This window comes from Anomalospiza imberbis, chromosome 3 (genome assembly GCF_031753505.1).
Source record: "Anomalospiza imberbis isolate Cuckoo-Finch-1a 21T00152 chromosome 3, ASM3175350v1, whole genome shotgun sequence".
Lineage (NCBI taxonomy): Eukaryota > Metazoa > Chordata > Aves > Passeriformes > Viduidae > Anomalospiza > Anomalospiza imberbis.
The window spans coordinates 75,565,328-75,584,951 of NC_089683.1; the positions used below are offsets into that span (position 1 = coordinate 75,565,328).

The window sequence follows — 19,624 nt, forward strand, 5'->3', positions numbered from 1 at the left end:
TGCCTCTTTGCAGGCGAGCGCGCACATACGGGGCAATATTTGCCTCGCTCGAAGAAAATACAGATTGTTGCCGTTGTCTTGCTTTGAATGCGAGGTGGGAGCATGGGGAAAAGCGGACTTTAAAGGGGATTGAAACCGCTTGGCGGTCAGTAGCGCCCCGTCCCCTCTGGCCTAAAGGGGGAACGGAAATGTGAAGATTTTATAAGGGTGGGGAGCCGGGGTGCGGAGGAAATACTGCCCGGGAGTTGCCGGAGGGAACGGAGGACCGATCCGCGGTTGCCGCTTGTTTGGCTCCGTCCTTTTTCGGCGTCCCCTTTCGCTTTACTCCCGTATCTCTGCTAGACGTCCTGCCTTAAACTGCCGCGAAAGGGAGGGAAGAGCGGAAGCATGTCCAACCCGGAGAAGCGGATCTTATCCCGCCCCTCGGCCCCCCTAGCTGCAGCACCCGGGGAAAAGCCCGGCTCCGGCAGCCGCCCGCTCCACTCCCATGGCCAGTGCGGTGGAGGTGGAGGCAGCGGCGGGTCTCCTCCTCCCCCCCCCGCTCCTGGAGGCGACTCGGCTGCCTGCAGCTCCCTCTCTCTCCTCCTAACAACCACCAGCAGCAGCAGGAGCCGCGCTACAGGCACAGCCTCCTCCGCCGTCTCCGCCAGCATCGTCTCTAGAGCGGCAGTGGCTCCTTTCCTCGTTCCAATCCCCTCCTTCTCCTACGCTTCTCCATCTTCTTTTTATTTCTTGCCGCCGCCTCCTCGTTTCCCCTCCTCATTTTCCTTTAACCTCACAAGTCTCCAAGGGAGGGAAGGAGGAGGAGAGGCAGCGAGAGCGGCAGGAGGAGGAGGTGGAGGAGGAGGAGGAGGAAGAAGAGATGTTGGCGGAGCAGCAGCAGAAGCAGCTCACTTGATCGCCCATCCAGGCGGCAGCGGCAGGAGGAGACTCTTCTGTTCTTCCTCCATCCAGGGCTTGCTGCTCCGTTCCGCAGCCGGCGGCCCCCGGCAGCACCACTCCCGGCTCCTCCTCTCCCCAGCCGCCTCTTGCCCGTGGTCCTGCAATTCCCTCGGTGCTGCAGCAGCAGCAGCCCGCGGCGACGGGATCCGAGGAGGCGACGGCCCCGGCGGGAGCAGGGCTCCTAGGCGGCAGCAGCGGCAGAGAGGCGCCTTCTTCTCCTTCTCGTCTCCCCTGCTCCTAGGGCCAGACATGGAAGATGGATCTAATTCTGCAAGCTGCTTTAGGAGGTTTACGGACTGTTTCTTGAATACAAGTAGGTAGCGGAGCGCTGTGCCCGGCGGCGGGCCGCGCGTGTCTCGGGGGAAGGCGAAGGGCTGTGTCCGAGGCTGGGTGCATGCCTTGTGTAAAGGGCATTTCTTTGTGAGTGGGGGGGAGGCGAGGACACAAAGGGGCCGTATACGTGGGGCGTGCGTGGACGCATGGAGGAGCGGCCGGGTGTGTATTGAGGATGCACGGACAAAGGGGATGCTGGATGTAATTGAGTGCTCTTTGTGGGAGCTGGCTGTTAACGCCTCGAGGATTTCGGCATCATTCCGGTATCAGACAACTCTACATGTATGTATGTCAGCCTTTTGCCTGGTACATGCTTAATTCGCTCAGGAATGACACGTAGAGGAATGGAGACTGTCCCCCCTACTTACTTGAACAGGCAATAAGGAAGCATTATGGTATCGGCAATTGACAGAAAAGCGGCAGCGGAGGACCGAAAAGGGTGAAATGGATTGCTTCTTTCTGCATCCCCCGTCAGATCTGCCACGCGCGTTCCCATTCCATATTTCTGATTCGGCTTTGGTACCGGGTGCCGCCTTCCCCTGGCCGTGGCTCGTTGTAAGGCGGGCCGGGAGCCCGAGAGGAAACATGTGCTCTTTGCTACGAGGGGCTGGATCTGGAACGGGGATAGTGACCAGCTGGCGGGGAAGGCGGAATAAAGAGGGGATTGAGGCGCTCCACAAAGGGCTCCCCGCAGCCAGCCGCTCCCAAAGCCTTGCCGGCTCCCACCGAGCCCGAACGCGGGGGAAGGGCGCGGAGCTGTGATCGCCCCGTGCCGGCAGGCAGGAGTGGGGCCGGAGCTCGGCCTCCTCTCCCTGCAGGGCTCGGCGAGTGCCCTCCCCGTGCTGGCCGGGGGAGCCCGGCGGGAGCGGCCCGAGCCCTGCGGCGGGGTGTGGGAGCGGGGAGGAGGCTTCGCACGGCAAAAACTCCCCGTTCGCAGGGTCGTGCGGCCCGGCTGTCCCTCGGGTGTCTCGCCCTCCCGCCTCCGAGGCTCTTCCTCGGCACGCCGCGCCCCTCCGGGTGCGCGCCCCGGGACTGGGCTGGCCCCGGAACGGCCGGGGCTTCGGGTCGAAGCCTCCCGGGGTCTGCCTGCTCCTGTCCCCCCGCCAGCCCTCAGTTCCAGCACCCCGCCGGGAAATGTGCTGGGCATCGGTGTGGTCACGGGACTAAGGAATTTACAAGCGGAGCATATATCAGGGCTGAAATATATATATATATATATATACACATACATACATACATATATATATATGTATGTATATTTTTTTTTTTAATAAGGAACTTTTTTTTTCTTGTCTAGTATTTTGATGCTTAGGATGACTTCTATCAGCTGTGGCTATATTTTCTTCTTGTGACAGCTCCTTAGTTTGTGGATTTATGCCTTAAGGTGTCCCTAGACTTGAATTTTAGTCTGGTAGTATACTTTATTATAGGTGGCTTTTTGGATACAGGTGAACCGTGTATGGTTCATTGGGGAGATGTGAGAAAAACTATAGAGATGTCCACTGAAACCTCATTATCTGTTTTATTACTTACAGCTGTCTTAAGCACAAGAGCCTGAAAGTGTGGTCGTACTTGTGTTCCAGAGTAGTGATGAATAAAGATGATTATAATATTTGCTGCCCTTTTTTCAACTTTATTCAATAGTTGATTATGGCACAGAACAACATACTTGTTTAGTCTTGAGACCTGAAGGGAATCCAAAACTCTTCCAGTTTTAATTTTGTGTTTGAGAGGGGTAGAATACTGCCATGTGTGTGGTACAATGCTGATGTTTTAAAATAAGTGGTCTTGAGAGGAAGGAATTGAACGAGGGAATGTGTATCATGTAGGGCAATTCACTCCTATGCTAGACCAGGACAAAGATGATGTGGAAAACATCAGGTTTGTTCAAAACATCTTTGGAAGCAGTAGTGAATTCTACTTAAGATACTTTATGAACTCTTGAACACAAGAAATTTGGTCGTCTTTCACTGATTGTGACCTCTGACTGAAGATTTTCCGGCAGGCAGGAAAGGACCAGAACTATTCTTTCCCCTGTGAGTTTACTGACGTCTAAGAAGACATGCAGCCTCTCTCTGTGGAAACACTTTTCCATACTTCACAGCCTGTGCTCATGAAACTTTCAAGAACTTAAAAGTCCGATATTCTCTGCTCCCCTTTTGAATGTGATTGAAACTGACCAATGGGCTCAAAAGGTATTAGTGAGGTTAGATAGATTGACGGACAGACATTCGCATGCCGTGTGTATGTACATATGTGTACCCTTCCCTCCCTCCCCGAGTGATTGCATAAATCTGATTTCCTTAGGAAACCAGGCTGAAAAAGGGAGTGGAGGGAAGTCAAACAAGATACGATTCAATTCCAGTGCAGCTACTGCAAAGAGCACTTGTCCAACTGTTCGGATTACTGTGCACAGTCCTGGTTATAGTGCAGCCGGAAGGCTATCATTGTTTTGAAGAGGATGAGATCATGTAAAGTAATGAAGATAATGTGCTGTGTCTCATAGCTTTTGTTTCCTGAATTGCATTTTAAATTCTAAAACATATCTATGTGCATATATATGCTCTTTGACTTTAAAGACAAAAAAAAAGAGTCTAAGTATTTTTGCAGGGACCCTGAGGAGTTCTGTAGGGAAGAGAACTGAGATGAGTCCTCCTGGAGAGAAGATTTAAAAGTGGCATAACAGAATCCTCAAGAGTGGAAAACAATGAAATTGCTAGAGATGTATTCCCTCTTTCATCTCAGCTCTTCTGACTTGCATGCTCTCCAGTCAGGATTTTGTTAAAAGGTTATTGTTATTAAAATGTTAGATTCTGCAATACCTATTTTGTGCCATATTTGGCTATTTCTCTTATTAAAATTCCTAATGAAGCACTGGACTGAAGAAGCTTATATGGACTTTATGAGGTATATGTTGTTCTTCTTAACTGTTTAAAGTCTTGGTGCACAACACAGTGTTTAAAGAAACTTTTAGTATTGACCTTCCTTGATCAATACTCCAGTGGAGTTCTGTCATATTTAGAATACTGCAAGTTGCCAGGTATTTCAGTATTTCAGGCTTCCGGGAAATGTCTTGCCTTTAGGGGAGCATCCTACCTTCCTTCCACATTCCAGGTCTTCTCTCATGGTGCAGGTGTAGCATATGTCATCTGTGTGCCTTGAGTCTAGTGGCAGGTATCAGTTCTTTACACCATGCGGGCTTTCTGCTGGTCAGAGAATTATCAGCGTATTTTTATTATATACAGTTACCTTTTTTCTGGCTGTTTTAGTCTATACCTTCACATGCCACATGCTAAGACTTTCTGATTAAGCATCACTCCAAGAAAGAAAACATGTAAGATATGTTGTTCAGGAAGAAAATAGCAATTAAAATTTAAATAATGTCAGAAGTATTCCTGTAACTTGATTTAATGGAAAAGTTAATCTTGTCTTGACTCTTGTTTCTCCTGATCTGTGTATTCTTTTTTTTTTTTTTTTTTTTTTTTTTTTTTGCAGTCAGGGTGTTCTAAGTTAAATGCTGATCTTCAGCGATGAATCCCTTGTGTGAAGGTGGACAGAATTTGGTTTTCCAATTAAATAATGCTTAAAATTTATAATATATAAGAAATTGTCTCCGGTTTTCACCCCATAGATTCTGACTCCAGGTAATTGAAAGCAAAATTATCACTAAAGTAGGATATAGTTATGGTAAGTGGCGTCATTCAACAGCTCCCATCGCAACTGGTGTTTCACATTTTGCATTAATGTATAGGAACACCATGTGTCCTGGTCTGCAGCACTGCCATTCTATTTAGTGGGATAACAGAAAAATACATAGGGCAGACAGCAAGGAATGGCTTGGAGAGGTGATGAAAACCATGCAAGCACAAGCAATTAAGAGTGGAGAAAGGCTTGCTTTTCCAAATCAGGTATTTTTACAAATGGTTGTCTGTAAAACATGCAGTTTACATTTGGAATATCTGATGTTCTGTCTCTTTGACTCCTCAGCTCTACTGCCTGTGCCTGATGGTTTGGGAGTACCTAGCGCTTCTATGCCTTGAGAGAGGAGGTAATGTTAAGTCAGTAACCTTGCTCCTCCTGGGAGATGAGCTGTGGAAGGTGTGATTATGCCCAGTGGGATAGTTTAGATGAGTTGGGAGATGGTTTCGTTTTGCCACATGTGTAAGGAGGATGGCAGCTTATTAAATATTCTAATACAAGGCTGGTAGCTTCATTCACCCCATTTGTGTCTTTTTCCTTTTTGCTTATGTTTAAGCCACCCTCATCAGCTGGACATGGTGAAAACCTGAAGTGTAAATATGTGTTTTTCTTCAACATGTATGTGACTTAGTGACTTGATTTTGAAACAGTCATGTGAGTTCTTACTTGCACTAATGATCTAGGGCATATACTTGGCTGTCTTGCTCTTATGTCATCTGTTGTACAGATCAGTGCAACAGTAACTTCTGTTCAGTTTTAAGATTCTGTGCCATTTTCTAATACAAATAGATTATAACCAACATTCTCTCAATATTATGGAATCGTGGACTTAGTTTTAGATTCAGAAAGTTAAGAATGAGATACTGAGTGAGTGGATGTTAAACCTATGGCTTATGCAGCTTGTTGATTTATGTTAACCTTGCTTGTGTTTAAAAATGTATTTCAGATTGAGTTTACTATCAGCTCATTTTTTTTTAATGCTACTTTAAAAAGTATTTGAGTTTTAATTCTGTTTAATATTTGAGCATTTGATTTTTGTTTGTTTTATAATATTATAATGTTTGAACTGTTGGCATTATTATTGTATTCTAAAAGAGAGCTAAATCATAAGTAAAAATATATATATATATATAAAGAAAAAAGACTGAGGGTTTTTTAATTGTTTTTATACTCCCTCTGCTGGCTGTTTCAATTACAAGTACCTGTACTTGAACATTGTTACTAAATCTGCTTTTTCTTTTACTGTTTTATTAAATAAGTAGTAAAGTGTATTGATTTAAATATGTTTTTTTAAAGTATTTTTGTTAAATGAAGAAACACAATTTGCAGGAATGGGAAGTCTGACACTTTTTTTTTTAATGGGACAGTGTTTCCATTTTTGTCATACCTTGTATTGATTTTAACTCCTGTCCTAAAAACAGTTGAATCGTTGGGTGTGTTGGTCCCATCTTCACTAGTAAATTTCACAGAAAGAGCAATTAATATATTATTATAATATATTATAATATATTATTATAATATACTATTTATCTGTTTCATTTGTTGTAAAGAATTTATTGTCCAGCTTTGAAGAACAGCTGTGATAAAACATAAATAGTTATGCTATGTTTTGTTAAATGAAAAAAAAAGATAAAATTCAGTCATGAGTTTGACTTCCTTCTCCATAATTATCTACAATGCTGCACTCAAAGTGTTCTGCAGATATAAGGGATAATTTCTTAAGGTTCTAATTTTGTTAGTGTAGAATAGTGTTCATCCAAAATATTTAGAGCACCCAAAAACTGTAATTTCTAGAAACCTCAGAAATTATATACAAGGTTTGCTTTATATATTTTAGAAATGAAGCCATTGCATTTCCCGTGGGCGTCAGTTATGGCTTAACTAGTTGAGTATTTCTTGTTGGTATTTTTGCTAAAGTTCCAGGCTGCTCGGTAGTGTCCTCGCTTGTGCTGGTGCTTGGCTTCCCCCGGTCGGAGTTTGAAGAGTGCCACCTACTGATTGATAGCTCCGAGAGCGCTGCTGCCTTTGCTTTCTGGAGGCTCTTGCAGCTCAGCCTCGCTCGGCTTGGGGATGTGACAAGTCGATGCAGTTGAGCTTGGCAACTGTGTGGAATCAAGTCTCAGCTTTGAGCTCTGCTGTTAAATTATGCAATTTTTTTCCTAATTTGTTTCAAGGTGAGGACACAAGATTTTCATCCTGGCAGGTGGGCTTCCCTTGCCATCTTTGTCCCCTTTTAAAAGCTTATGAGAAAGTGTCAAATTTCTGTGGTTTCTTCATCACTTCTTGTCAAGCTGTCATAATTAGTGTGGGAGGAACCAGCCTGGCTGGTGTTTATTGAAGACTTTGGCTCCTGCTATGCCAGACAATGAAATGGCACGTTGCACACTCAAATGAGGCTGTTCAAAAGGCAGGTAACAGACTCGCCACCATGGCTTTGCTAACAGATGAATATCCCACAATGCTCATGATGTGTTTGCTTTTGCAGGAGAGAAGGACAATTTGATTAACAAGTTCTAAATTTTTACAGGAAAGTCATGCATTAATCTTTACTTAAGTGCACTTTAAGAATGCTTTATTTCAACATTCAAATATGCTAATTATGTCTTAAAAAAAACAAACTTGGCAAGAATATGAATTAGTTAAAAAAATGTACCATTTACATACTTAAAAAGAATTAAAGAATTCCCTTGTTTCAAAATTCTTTTAATATACATTTTCAGTGATTTGTTGCTGCAGGAAGCTATCTTAATTCCAGCTCCTAAGCATCTTGTCACAGGTGGCATTAAGAACAAAAAATATTGGTTTTACAAATCTAATATTCTTTTGGAAAACACACTGGTAGCAAGTTTTAGTCTGAGTGAGATTTTCAACAATAAAATGTCACATCATTAAGAGATGCCAAATCTTGTGGCTCAAAAGGACTACAGCTGTGGTCAGTGTATCACTTGAAGACTTTCTTAAGTAGTTCTGGCTCAAGAATACTATAAGAGAAGGCTTTTGAATATTATTCACTGCCTTCAGAAAATCCATAGTAATGTTATTGATATCTAATGAAAATAATAATAAAAAACCTAAATGTAGAAGCAGCAGTAGTAATCTCGCCTTCTTTGGTGCCGAGACCCAAAGAAGAGATTGTCAGCATCTGAGACCAGTTAATCCAGTCTGAAAACTTCTAATGTTTTCATTAGCACTTATTGATCTGATTTCTTGTTTCTGCATTATCAGCCAACTCCCATGCACCAGAGCTGTATTTCTCTTAACAAAGTTTATTCAGCTGATAATAATTTCAGCATTCATCCTTTCTTTCTTCTTCCACTTGCATCAAAAAGAAATCCCCTATGTCAACCCACAAATACTTCCTAAAGAAAAGAAAACTTTAGCATCTGAAGTTCTAATAACTTTGTACAGAAACCTCACAACTCTAATTCTTCTGACCCATACATACACAAAATAGCAGGTATTTGTAGCTACTAACAAGCACTGCTATGCTTACCTTAATAATACTGCTTGCTTTGCTTCACCCTGTGGGGAAGTTTCCACACTGGCAGGAAATAAGCCACTTTCATTGTCATGTATATTTTAGTAGCATTTTTGCAACACTGTGGTTCAGAGAATAAGATGTTTAGCCTGACTTGTGGTGGCTAAATGTGCATCCTTTTTATTCTTTTGTAGTCTTCCTCACTGCCTAGTTTCCATATCTTCATTGTATTCTTCTATAGTGTCTTATTTTATTTGCTTCCAAACTGGGTAAAGCTACTTCCCTTTCTTCTAAAGGTCTTTGACTAAGACTTAAAAAGAAAAAAAAGAAAGTGTTTCAGTATTTCACTAATTATTTTTTTTCGCCAACACAGAGCAGTTGAGTTTATGATAACTCATTCTTTTGCTTACACTGGGTTTTTTGTGTTTATATTTTGGTTTTCTTTCATGCATATACAGATACCTTGGCAGCTTCTCTAGAATGAATTCTTTTTTGGAACATAGCTCTGTCAGCTGTCCTTTCTTTGCATGCCTGTCTTTCAGTTATATTGTAATTTCAGTTTTATATTACTTTCCCCTTGTCCACCCATAAGCTTATTTTAGCTGATGTTTCCTTCTTGATTGCTCAGTTGTGCTTATTTTGTTTCTTCCTGCAGTGGTCTGGTGTTTCATACTGTTCTTTTTACAGTGTTTTTATTTTCCCCAACTACTTCTGCTGTGTGAAGGCGCTATGGCGCTATTATTCTTATTCTGGTATGGTTCACTTAAACAGTATTGTCTGGATTTTTTTTGGTGAGAAGAAATTTTGCATGGTAGTTTTGAAATGCTCATGATGTGTTCTGTATTTGCGGTGACTCATTGTATTTCCTAATCTGCCACTGTTTGCCCAGCCCTAAGTGTGATGTCAGTATTTTTTCTTCTTGCCTTTTTTTGAGCACATGTAGGACTGATGAAAGTTACTGTTTGATGTAAGAGGAAACTGAACTCATCTGTTCTCAAAACAGGCACTGCCTTAGCTAATTTGCTCATGTTTCGTTGTGCCAGGCTTCCGTGTCTCGTTCTTGAGAGCAAATTGCTTTTGTGTGGATGTATCCCAATGTTCCTGTTTCTTCAGACTTCAGTTTTCACCAGTACAGACTCCTGAGACAACTGCTGTTGGAAGCTGCCTTTTTCATGGATCTTAAGTGTTTAATGTAGTTTTGTGGCCTTCAGCTGATGATCAAAAATGCAAGAAGGTCTTGGGATTAGAGGTGTCATTTTGAGAAGTGCTTTGAGACATCAGAGAGAATGGCTGACCTGCAGTCTCCAATGTTTATAGAACAGTACAATTTCTGGCTTAGCTCTTGTGATGGTAGAGAGAACAGAATCATTTGGCATGTTTCAGGAACTTTCATAGACTTTTTGTGGGTAGGAATGTGCTTGTAGATTGCTTGTTTCTTTCAGACCTTTTTTGGACTTTTGTTGGAGCTATATGCAATGCTCATGCTTTTTGAACTAAGCACAGAGGATGTGGGCTCAAGCTTTAGTCCTGTCTATTCTGCTTAATTTCTAGTGAGCTCCTTGATCCAGTTTAGACTGATGCCTAATTGAATGTGTGTTGGGAGCAAGCAGATGCAGACTGTTCCCAAAAAGTGCTAGGAATCATGCTTCGATCTTAACCTTATGAAAGGATAAGATTTTAGCTTTGCAGACAGAAGCTGTATCATGCCTCTGTACTTTCTGGTTAAAGATCAGGCTCTGGGTTGTTTTAATTACTTTTTTAGGGACATAGTTCTACAGAGCAGTAGAGGAACCAAACAATCTAAACTATTTGTGGCAGTAGGCAGACCTTGTTTTTTCACACCAAGTTCTCCTAGGGAATGATCCACAGGTTCTACAAAGTCCTGAATGAAAGATGCATGCAGTGAATAAGGGACCATATTGGAGGACGTGGCTTGCTGCCCGAGTCAGCACAATTAGTTGTATTTTCTGTCTTTGTTTCCTGGGCTTGCTGCTTTGAAAGGATCTTTGGAAGTTGTGACTAAAATGCGTAAATGAGTATTCATAGGAGAACAAGAAGACATGAAGTTGGTCAGTTGACAAGGATGAATGAAGTGTGTGTGGTGATATTATGTATCTTAAGTTAATGAAAGATGGTGGAGACTTGTCCATCTAGGACAGCAGTGTTGAAGGGACAAAAAAATCAGGAATAGAATAGGGAGAAGACTGGAATGGTAAGAGGAGTTTAACATTTTTATTGCTCAAAGGAATGCAATTACAGCAGAAGAAAATGTTCATCCTTATAGGGAAAGCTATTTATAAATTTTAAGAGGTTTCTTTTGGGGTAGATGAAAGGCTTGATATGTAAATATCTCCCAGCCAATTATCAAATTTCAAGGGAATCTCTTCAATGAAGTATAAGATTTGACTGAAGTAAAAGATTACTGTTTTTCAAGTGTGAGTGTTTTCTTTTTTAATGTCACAAATGCTTTCTTTCTGCTTAACTATTAACTTTTTCCTCCTTAGTAACAACATAAGTGTGCATGGTGAATCTTATATATTTTATGAATGGGCTGACAGATAATATTTTAATTTATTTCTTTCCTTTTTGCAGCTTAATATTGTCTTCATGAATAGCCAGCTGCTATTTGACAATCTTTTGTTTATGCCAGCTGAGAATGTCCTTTACCATTGTTTTTTCTGGTCGCTCTGAAAGTTTTACTGTTCTACCCCATGTGGTTTTTATTTCCTTTCTTTGTTTTTCTTTTTTTTAATGCTTTAATTGTAGTTTAATAACTGATCCACCTTGTTCCTGGTTTTTATTTTTCTCCAACAGTTTATTAAAGTGTAATGCTGGCTACACGTAGAGCACATGCCCTTCTCTGTCTCTTTACAGGAATGGCCTTGGGTGGCTCTGGCTGTGGATATACTGTGAGTGAGTATAGCTAACATCACTGTGGCTGGCTGCTTTGATGGTGGTGACCTCGTACTTGTCCATGACAAGCCTTGGTTCTTGTTTAAAAGATGATGTTGCAGGTGTTACCTTCTGATTTAACTGCAAGGCTAATTTTTTGTTTGTTTTCTTCATTAAGCTGTCTGTACTTCTTTAAAAATTATGTTGAACTACTCTCTTAGCACTTTGCAACATCTTGTTTTAACAACTTATGTTTGAATCAAAGCAACTAGCCATTCTGCTGTGCCAAGAAACACTTCTTCCCAAGCACTTCTAAAAAGGAGGTTTTTGTTTTTCTTGTTTCACAATTCTTTTGCTGTTTATGGAGCTGAAGGGAGGAATTGTAAGGAAGTTGAAATTTGCTATATATATCAAAATTGAAAAGAGAACATGAAAACAATTGCACAGTTATATTGAGCAATACTGGAATTTTTGAATTCTTTTGCCAGAACAGAAATTGTTTAAGTTTGTTTAAATATAGTTCTGTACTGAACTTTGGAAATTAAACTTCAGTTGACAAACTTATTTTAAATCCTCTATAAAGACTTTAATATTGGCTTAAACCCATATGATTTTTTTAGTATGTTTTAGATGTCAGAGATGAGCTCTGGCAGGTCTGCTAGTGGCAACGGAGATACTTAACCGGTGCTTCTTTGCTTGAAGTCACTAACAGCTCAGCAGAGGTAGCAGGAAGAAGGCTCAAGCACATTGTTTGGCTTCCTAACCTGTAATACATGCAGAGGTGAAGGTCTGCTGACTTACTGAGCTGTAGGCTGCTGTGATGGATGAAGAACTGCAAAGGTGACCTTGAGTCCTACTCGTGTGCTGGTAATCTCTAGAAGCAGATTGCAAAAGGCAGTGAGGAGCAATGAGAGCATAAGCTGTTAGGAGCCATGAGGGCATAACTGTTACCCTGTCTGGCTTCATTCCCCTTTCTGTCTGTTAATTCTGGAACATGTCTGATCCCAAAGCAGGCTGTTTCAGAGATATGAGATATGTTAGGTGCTTGTTGACTCTCTCTGGTGTAGAATAAGTTTTCTAATAGTTCACTTCCTGAATAGGTTCAGGAAGTTGCATTTGTGAGTCAAAGGGTCACTGGTGCTGATGGGAAGCCTGGTGACGCGTCAGCCTGTTGCCGGGAGCTGGTGACAGGATAACCCCTCTCATCAGCAGCTCATCTTAGATCAACTTGGCTGAGCTTGGTACACTTACGCCGTAGTTTCATGGTCACTTGAAGTTCACATAAACTAAGCTTCCTATTTAAAAAAATGGCCTAATTCTTCCTCCTTAAGGCTGCTCTTTCTATACATGAGTACTCCTCCCCTTGCGCTGGCACGTTTATGGGTTGGAAGTGTATGTTTAAAATACGTTATTCAACATGGAAGGTGAGGATACAGCATGATCTATTTAATGTAAACTTTGCCATCTTGGAAGTTATCTTTATGAAGGCTTCTGCTTAGAAGCTCAGGTAGGTTTTTTTTTCGTTTGGTGTTCATTTTTTTTTTCCTCACAAGACTTTTGTTTATTTGGCAAAGTACTTTCTCCAGTACAGAGTGTGCATGATGTTGATAGGAAATGTTACTTGGTATATATATTTTTTTTGTAGTTTTTGTAGCAACCCCCAAATCCTTCTCTTCTAATTCTACTATGAAGATATTTTACAGAGATGGAATTGCTAGTTTTCTTTTGGGCATTTCTACTTGTGGTGTTGTGGGCATGGAATTTTTTTTTTTTTTTTCATAAAATCATAGAATATCCTGAGTTGCACAGGACCTGCAAGACCATTGAGTCTGACTCCTGACCCTGCATAGAACAGCCCCAAGTGTCACAAAACGAGCCTGAGAACACTGGCTATGTGCCTGAGAACATTGTCCAAACACTTCTTGAGCTCTGTCGGGTCGTGCTGAGACCATTTCCCTGGGGAGCTGTTCCAGAGCCCAACCACCCTCTGGGTGAAAAACCTTTTCCTAACATCCAGCCTAAACCTCCCCTGACACAACTTCAGGCCATTACCTCAGGTCCTGTCACTGGCCACCACAGAGAAGAGATCAGTGCCTGCCCCTCCTCTCCCCCTCACGGGGCAGTTGTAGCTGCAGTGAAGTCTCCCCTCAGTCTTGAGGGCTGAACAGACCAAGTGACCTCAGCTGATCATCATACAGCTTCCCTTCAAGGCCCTTCACCGTCTTTGTTACTCTCTTTTGGATGCTCTCTAATAGCTTTATATCCTTTTTTGTGCTATGGGGCAGTAATAAACTCTTGTCACTTGCATATTACTGAAGAATGGAAAAGGAAAGGGATTAGTAGAAGTACAAGAATATTCATTAGTTTTCTTATTCAGTTAATAGTTGGAGATAAACTGAAATAATTATATCTACCACCCTTACCCAGCCCCTGCCCCAAGCACTGAATGAACAGACTGGTTCTCACAACAAACCTGGAAGTTTGCAAAACCAGGAGGTTGCAATGAGCAACATTGTCATCTTTCCAAGCAGCTGGGGAAACCTTACCAAAGAAGATGACTGGCTACAAAGTAGAAAAATGGCAGAGCCACAATGGCTTCTAATCTGGGGATCCCTCTGTCAGACCACATTGTTTTAATGATCCAAGCAGAATGTTGCTATAGCTTCCTGTGACTTAATTTATGTTTATATCTGTCTTTTTCTGTAAACAGCTCCCAGATGCTGGGGATCTGGGAGCTTTGGATGAAAAACATAATTCTCTTCAAGGGCAACAGTGAAATTACTTTAAATGTGCTTGCATCAAAAACATGAAGTGTGAGGTAATTATTAGTTTTGATTAGATCTTTTCTGCTACTGCCACTTTTCTAAGTTACATTTTAATTGAGGAAAGAATTAGTGTTTTAGCAGATAGCATTATATATAATATATAGTGAGAAACTGTAAAAACAATAAAGATGACAAAATTACCTCACCATCACCAAAAAGACTGAGAGAGAAAAAAATGAAAGGGAAGACAAAACGTGTTAAAGAGAAGATAAACTAGAATATGTTATTTAGTTGTTTCTTGACTGTATTTGCAATAAATAGTTTGCTGAGCACTTCCCATTTTTTGCCTCATTTATTGATCTCTAGCATTAGAACTTGAGGCAGTTCATCTTTTGTGATTAATTTGGTCTGAGTTTTAGAACATACTTTCTTCCTCCTATTTATTTACTGGTATGATCTGGCCACAACTGAGTGTGCTACAGTCAGTGCTGTTGCTTAAAAAGTGAAAAATTAAGCCTACTGAGGGAGAACTTCAGTCAATAATGTAATGTTTTCTGTAGATGTTTTCGTAACTCAAACCTGCATCCTTGCATCAGTAGGGAAATCTTTCTGAAGCTATATCAGAGCTCTTGAACTTCAGGATAATTATTGGGTTTTGGGAGGAGTATCAGTAAAGGATGTACATAAGGAGAAATAGGTAAGTACATTTAAAATTGTACAGTGACTGTAAAGTAATATATAATCAGTCTAAGTGATAGTTACTGATACTTCCCTATGCTGCTACTCAGTGTGCACTTTGTCATTTACATGCAGAAGCAGTCACTTCCTGTTCTGTACTGCTGGAGGTTAAATGCTTACTTTACATACTGGTGTCTTTTATATTGTTTGGCTGTCAAAATCTGCCTGTCAGTGTTTAGTCCTTCAGTTTTATCAACTGATCGCCTGATGCGCAGTTCAGTGAAACTTTTGAAGTAAGGCCTGGGATGTATTTAGTTAGTTTTTAGCAGTCTATCTCAGACTTGTTTGGAAATAATCTTGTTCTGAAAAAAACCCCAAAACTTAATTATGAATTTTTTGGTAAAATGCTGTAATACAAATATTGTCATCTTACTGACATAATGCTTTCTTTTTTTAGAGTAGTGTATAACTTGGGTACCATCCAAACTGGTGCTCTCCTATTTTGTATGTCTTCATATTTTAGCAAATTTGCTTGCTTGGTTTTTCTGCTGAAACACCATGAGTCTGCTCAACTTTGCACTTGTTCAATTCAAATTTAGTAAGCCAAAGACCAATAACCCCTAAACCCCAATCAATTCAGTAGTTATTACATCTGAAGTCTGGATATTCCTGATGCTTTTTCTTTTCTCCTTCTTTCTCCATCACTTTCTTGCTGCCTGGAATGTCTGCTATCTCATAAGATGGGCAGAGTTTCTGTGGACACTTGGTCATGCTGCTGGGGTCTTCCCAGCTGCTGGTTTTCATGAACTCATCTGACACATGTATGGTACAGTCAGATTTGATTACAGTTAATCACTAAGTCAAAATCTATTTGTATGGGCAAATTTTGTAGCTGACACGCCAGTAAGACAATTGCATGTTTTGCTGCTTTTGACTTTTTTAAGGATCTTAAACTTTTTGACTTTGTAAAGGATCTTGACTTTTTAAGGATTTTGGGTTTTTCTTGTTAAATCTTCTCTGGATAGCATTGAGGTTCTATTAATGATGGCTCAAATTTCTTTGTAGTCCTAAGGTTTTTAGTGCTTTATGCACAAGGCAGAGATGCATAACTTCTGCAGGAGAGGTCAATGATGTTTTCAGTAGCTTTTTCCTTCTCAAGTGTCGTTTACCAAGGGACTCTGCTATCAAGTCATCATGATGGGAAGTGCATTTCAACTGATGCAATGCATTTGTGTTTCCTGGAAACAGAACAAAAATCGCAGCTCTGCTTCATTTAATGTGAGATTTGTCATTGATTTCTGTTGCCATGTGTTGTGGTTTTAAGCCCAGCTGGAGATGAACCACCACTATTTATTTATCATATTTACTCCTATAATTTGATCTTTTTTGTTGTAATGGATTGTTTGTGCTTTATGAATCTGATTTCCTGACATTGGGCCCTCAAAGAAGTATTGAAAGTTTTTATTCATGAAGAGTATTTTTACAAAATATTTTGAAATTTGATGTAACTAAATAGGATTTCAACAAAACTTCTGGTCTTTTTTTCTGCAGACTGTACTAAAACAGGAGTTCCAACATAATTGATCTGGCAAGAGGGGTTAGATGCATAAAGCTGGATGGAATTGATAAATTCTTCATATAGACTAAATATTTATCTAATGCATTTTACTCCTGTCAAGATCTATCTAATGTGTATTTCTCCTGTCAGGAATATATTTTCTGATGAAGATGCGTTCTTTCTTCTGAGTCTGTCCTGGAAACTAAAATGCATTAAGTTGAAACAGTATCACTTTGTTCCTGTTGGCTGCAGCTGTATATATTTAAGCCAAATCACTTTTCCGTCTGATTTGTTGTTTGTTCTATTTTGCCTAAAATCTGATTTAATCTGAAGTGGAAACACATTACCTTTCATCACTACAGAGTATTCAAGTGTCTACTACTGAATACTGTGTTTCGACCTGTGGAACACAGTGACTTGTCTTGCTGGCTTTTTGACATGGATTCCTCTGCTTGACTTCAGAAAAAGTTATGGCAATATATGGAAGAACACAAGCTCTGTGAAGTACAGGTGGTTGGTTGGAATGCTTGGGGTGCCCAAATGTTTTTATCTGATCACAGTTAGAAAACAGCATACAGAGATTTACCTTAGTGGTAACTTGTAGAGTGAATAACGATACATATCAAATTTGTAACCAGAAAAATCTTCAGAAATGCTCCAAAGGAAAAAGCATTCCGTTATTTATTCTTATATAGCCTTGGTTTTGGTGGGGAGAGGATTAGAGGAAAGGTTTGATGTTTAGTAACTTTAGCTGGCTTTTTCTGTATTTCAGGCAATGGTCATATAGGAGTTCAGAAAGCATACAACCAATTAAAAAAAAATAAAGCAAAAAAGTCCTTCCTGTGTACAGACAAGATTTTTTTTAGACTTCAGCCAGACTGTGGAATGTTTTGATGCTGTTGTAAAAAGTTCTGTAGAACTTTTTAGTCACTCTTAACCATTGCTTATGCATGCAGATGTGGGAGCAAAACTGACTACTTGCAAAAGTTCCCTTCTGTCTTGGTCATAATGGTACTCTGATGGCTCCGTATTATTAAAAATAATAGTAATTGTATTAGGGAGTTGTGTTATGGATAATTCCCAATTCTAGCCCATGATCTCAAGGAAGCTTGAAAGGCATGGGCTGAACCTCATGTTTGCTTTGACAGGAAGGCAGTGGCAGCTAGAAAGACAGTTGTTCTTTCTGTATACTGTAGCATAGAAGACTCAGTGGTTGTTTATTTGCTTAACTGCATAAATCTCACTGAAGAAAACTTCTGCAAATGGTTTAAAACCAGTAGGATAAAATGATTTTGTAAAGTAAAGCAAAGTATGTTTTTCTAACAGCTGGCAGATACATACTCTGTTATGGTTGCATTGTGGCTGTTCCTTTTGCCAGGCCAAAGATGAATTTGCAACTCAAACAGCAATAAAATTCTAAACGAGAGCTGGATCCACAGTTGAAAACTGCACTTAGATTTTTTTAAAAATTTTTTTTCCAAATAGTCCATTATTATTTTAAGTGGAGTAATGTGTCTCTAAATTAATTTGTGAATTAAATAAAATTGGTTTATCTTCAGGTTTCAGGAAAATTAACTTGGAAGGACACTCTCAGATGATCTGAACTAATGAGTAATGTATGTTCAACTCCTGAAAGTTTTCCTTTTTAAAATGTTAGTGCACTCAGTTCCTACTAAAGAGCAAACTCACTTGAAACAACTAACATTTTATTTTGTTTCTTTCATCATTTACTTCATATTGAACCACTCAGTTATTCACATGGCCTTTCTGTAAAATCATACATTGGCAGAAGCTCAAGGGCATGACCTGCATTTTTTGTATAAAAAAATAGAAATCAAGGGAAAGGAGGGAATTGCAAGCCATGATGTACTAATGAAACTTCTACGCAGCTTTGCTGCTGATTTCTCCTTATTTGTATGTCTAACAAAATGAAAAGCAGCTTTCTTTCACTAACTCCCCCATAATAAAAAATAGGGTTTTTTTCTCTGCTGGTTGGAAAATGGGAGTGAAGATGGCTGCTTGTGTTTTACTTTTGAAAGGATTGTGATATTTTTGTGGAGCTTTTTAAGAAAACAGAACATTAAATAGCTATTGTACTAAGGGACACCAGCTGTGAAATACACTGAAGGTGTATTTCTGAATTGTAACTTGCATTTTGGACTTGAAACAGACTTTTCATTCCTACAGTGTTTGTGACAAGTATTAAAAGTGAATTGGTAAGGATAATGTTAGGCCTGTAGCAGCTGGAATTTTAGAGCAAGGAGATGGTTCTCCTGATCGGATGCTGCAGACAGGCAACTCCCTGCTTTGTCCTACAGCCAGTTATGCAATGTTCAGGGCTGAAAATCTGTCAACATAATTTTTTTTTTTTGGGACACTTGTGGAAGCAGACCATCAAAGCTCCATAACAAACACACTTAAAAGCTGCTGGAATAATGATTTGGATAAGAATAATTAATTCAATTAACTTAATTCCAGGTTTTGAAGAGCACAGTAGAACTGCCTGAACAAGAATATTTGACATCCAATTATGTTTTAGTTTGTTATATTTAACAAAGTTATTCTCCATTGAAAGTGGAGAACAAGAAGTTTCTGTTTCAGGAGATTATTATCTGGTTTACAGCATATTTAAAGTCCCTTTACCCTTTTATCTGAGCTCACAGAAATACTTCATTCACTTGCTACCTTTGGCTTGAATTCAGCTTAATTTTCTGGACTTGTTTTTTTAAGTTTTAAAGACATCCCTTTCTTTGACTCAACTGATGGGCTTGTGACATATTTGAAAAGCAGGAGGCTTTATGAAAATAAATGGTAGTTGCTGTTTCTGAAGCTGTGGTGAGGAAACAGTGCTGTTGGTAATGGGGGAGAGGCTGGAGTCCAAACTATATATCTAAGCTAGTTTTCCATTCTACAGCTTTTCTTTTAGTATTTTAATAATTACATGTAGACAGCAGTTGTTTTTCAGTGGTGTAGCATTTTGAAGTGGACTGCTGTGCTGGAGGGATGAAATAACGCTTCATCTCATTTAGTAGACAAAAGGAGGAAGGGAAATAATGCTTTTAGATGCTGTTGTTAAATGGCAAACTGTTACAATTGTTGCAGTTTCACTTAGTCACCTGCTCCCTTCCCTTGATGATTTTAAGTTTTGCATGGTTTAAATTTAGATTTATGATGAATATATTCTTCTTGACAAAGGTACAATTTACATTAGTAAAATTCCCATGTATTATACATGTAGAAGATGGGCATCTAGGGAAGGAAATAGAGTACTACCAAGCA

General features: G+C 40.1%; 1 protein-coding gene across 5 annotated transcripts in view; it reads left to right on the forward strand.

The window, feature by feature from the left end:
* The window catches only part of PDE10A (phosphodiesterase 10A), a 340,723-nt gene that overhangs the window by 176,153 nt on the left and 144,946 nt on the right, over positions 1–19,624 (forward strand). The window contains exon 1 of one of the 5 annotated variants that reach the window (XM_068185216.1): positions 73–94. The exons of 1 other annotated variant lie outside the window; for it this stretch is intronic. In XM_068185216.1, the coding sequence (XP_068041317.1) occupies positions 88–94 (7 nt within the window). In that variant the 5' untranslated portion in view covers positions 73–87. Of the gene's footprint in view, positions 1–72; positions 95–156; positions 1,256–19,624 lie in introns of those variants that run through there. 3 more of the 5 variants (XM_068185213.1, XM_068185212.1, XM_068185210.1) reach the window with 3 other exon arrangements.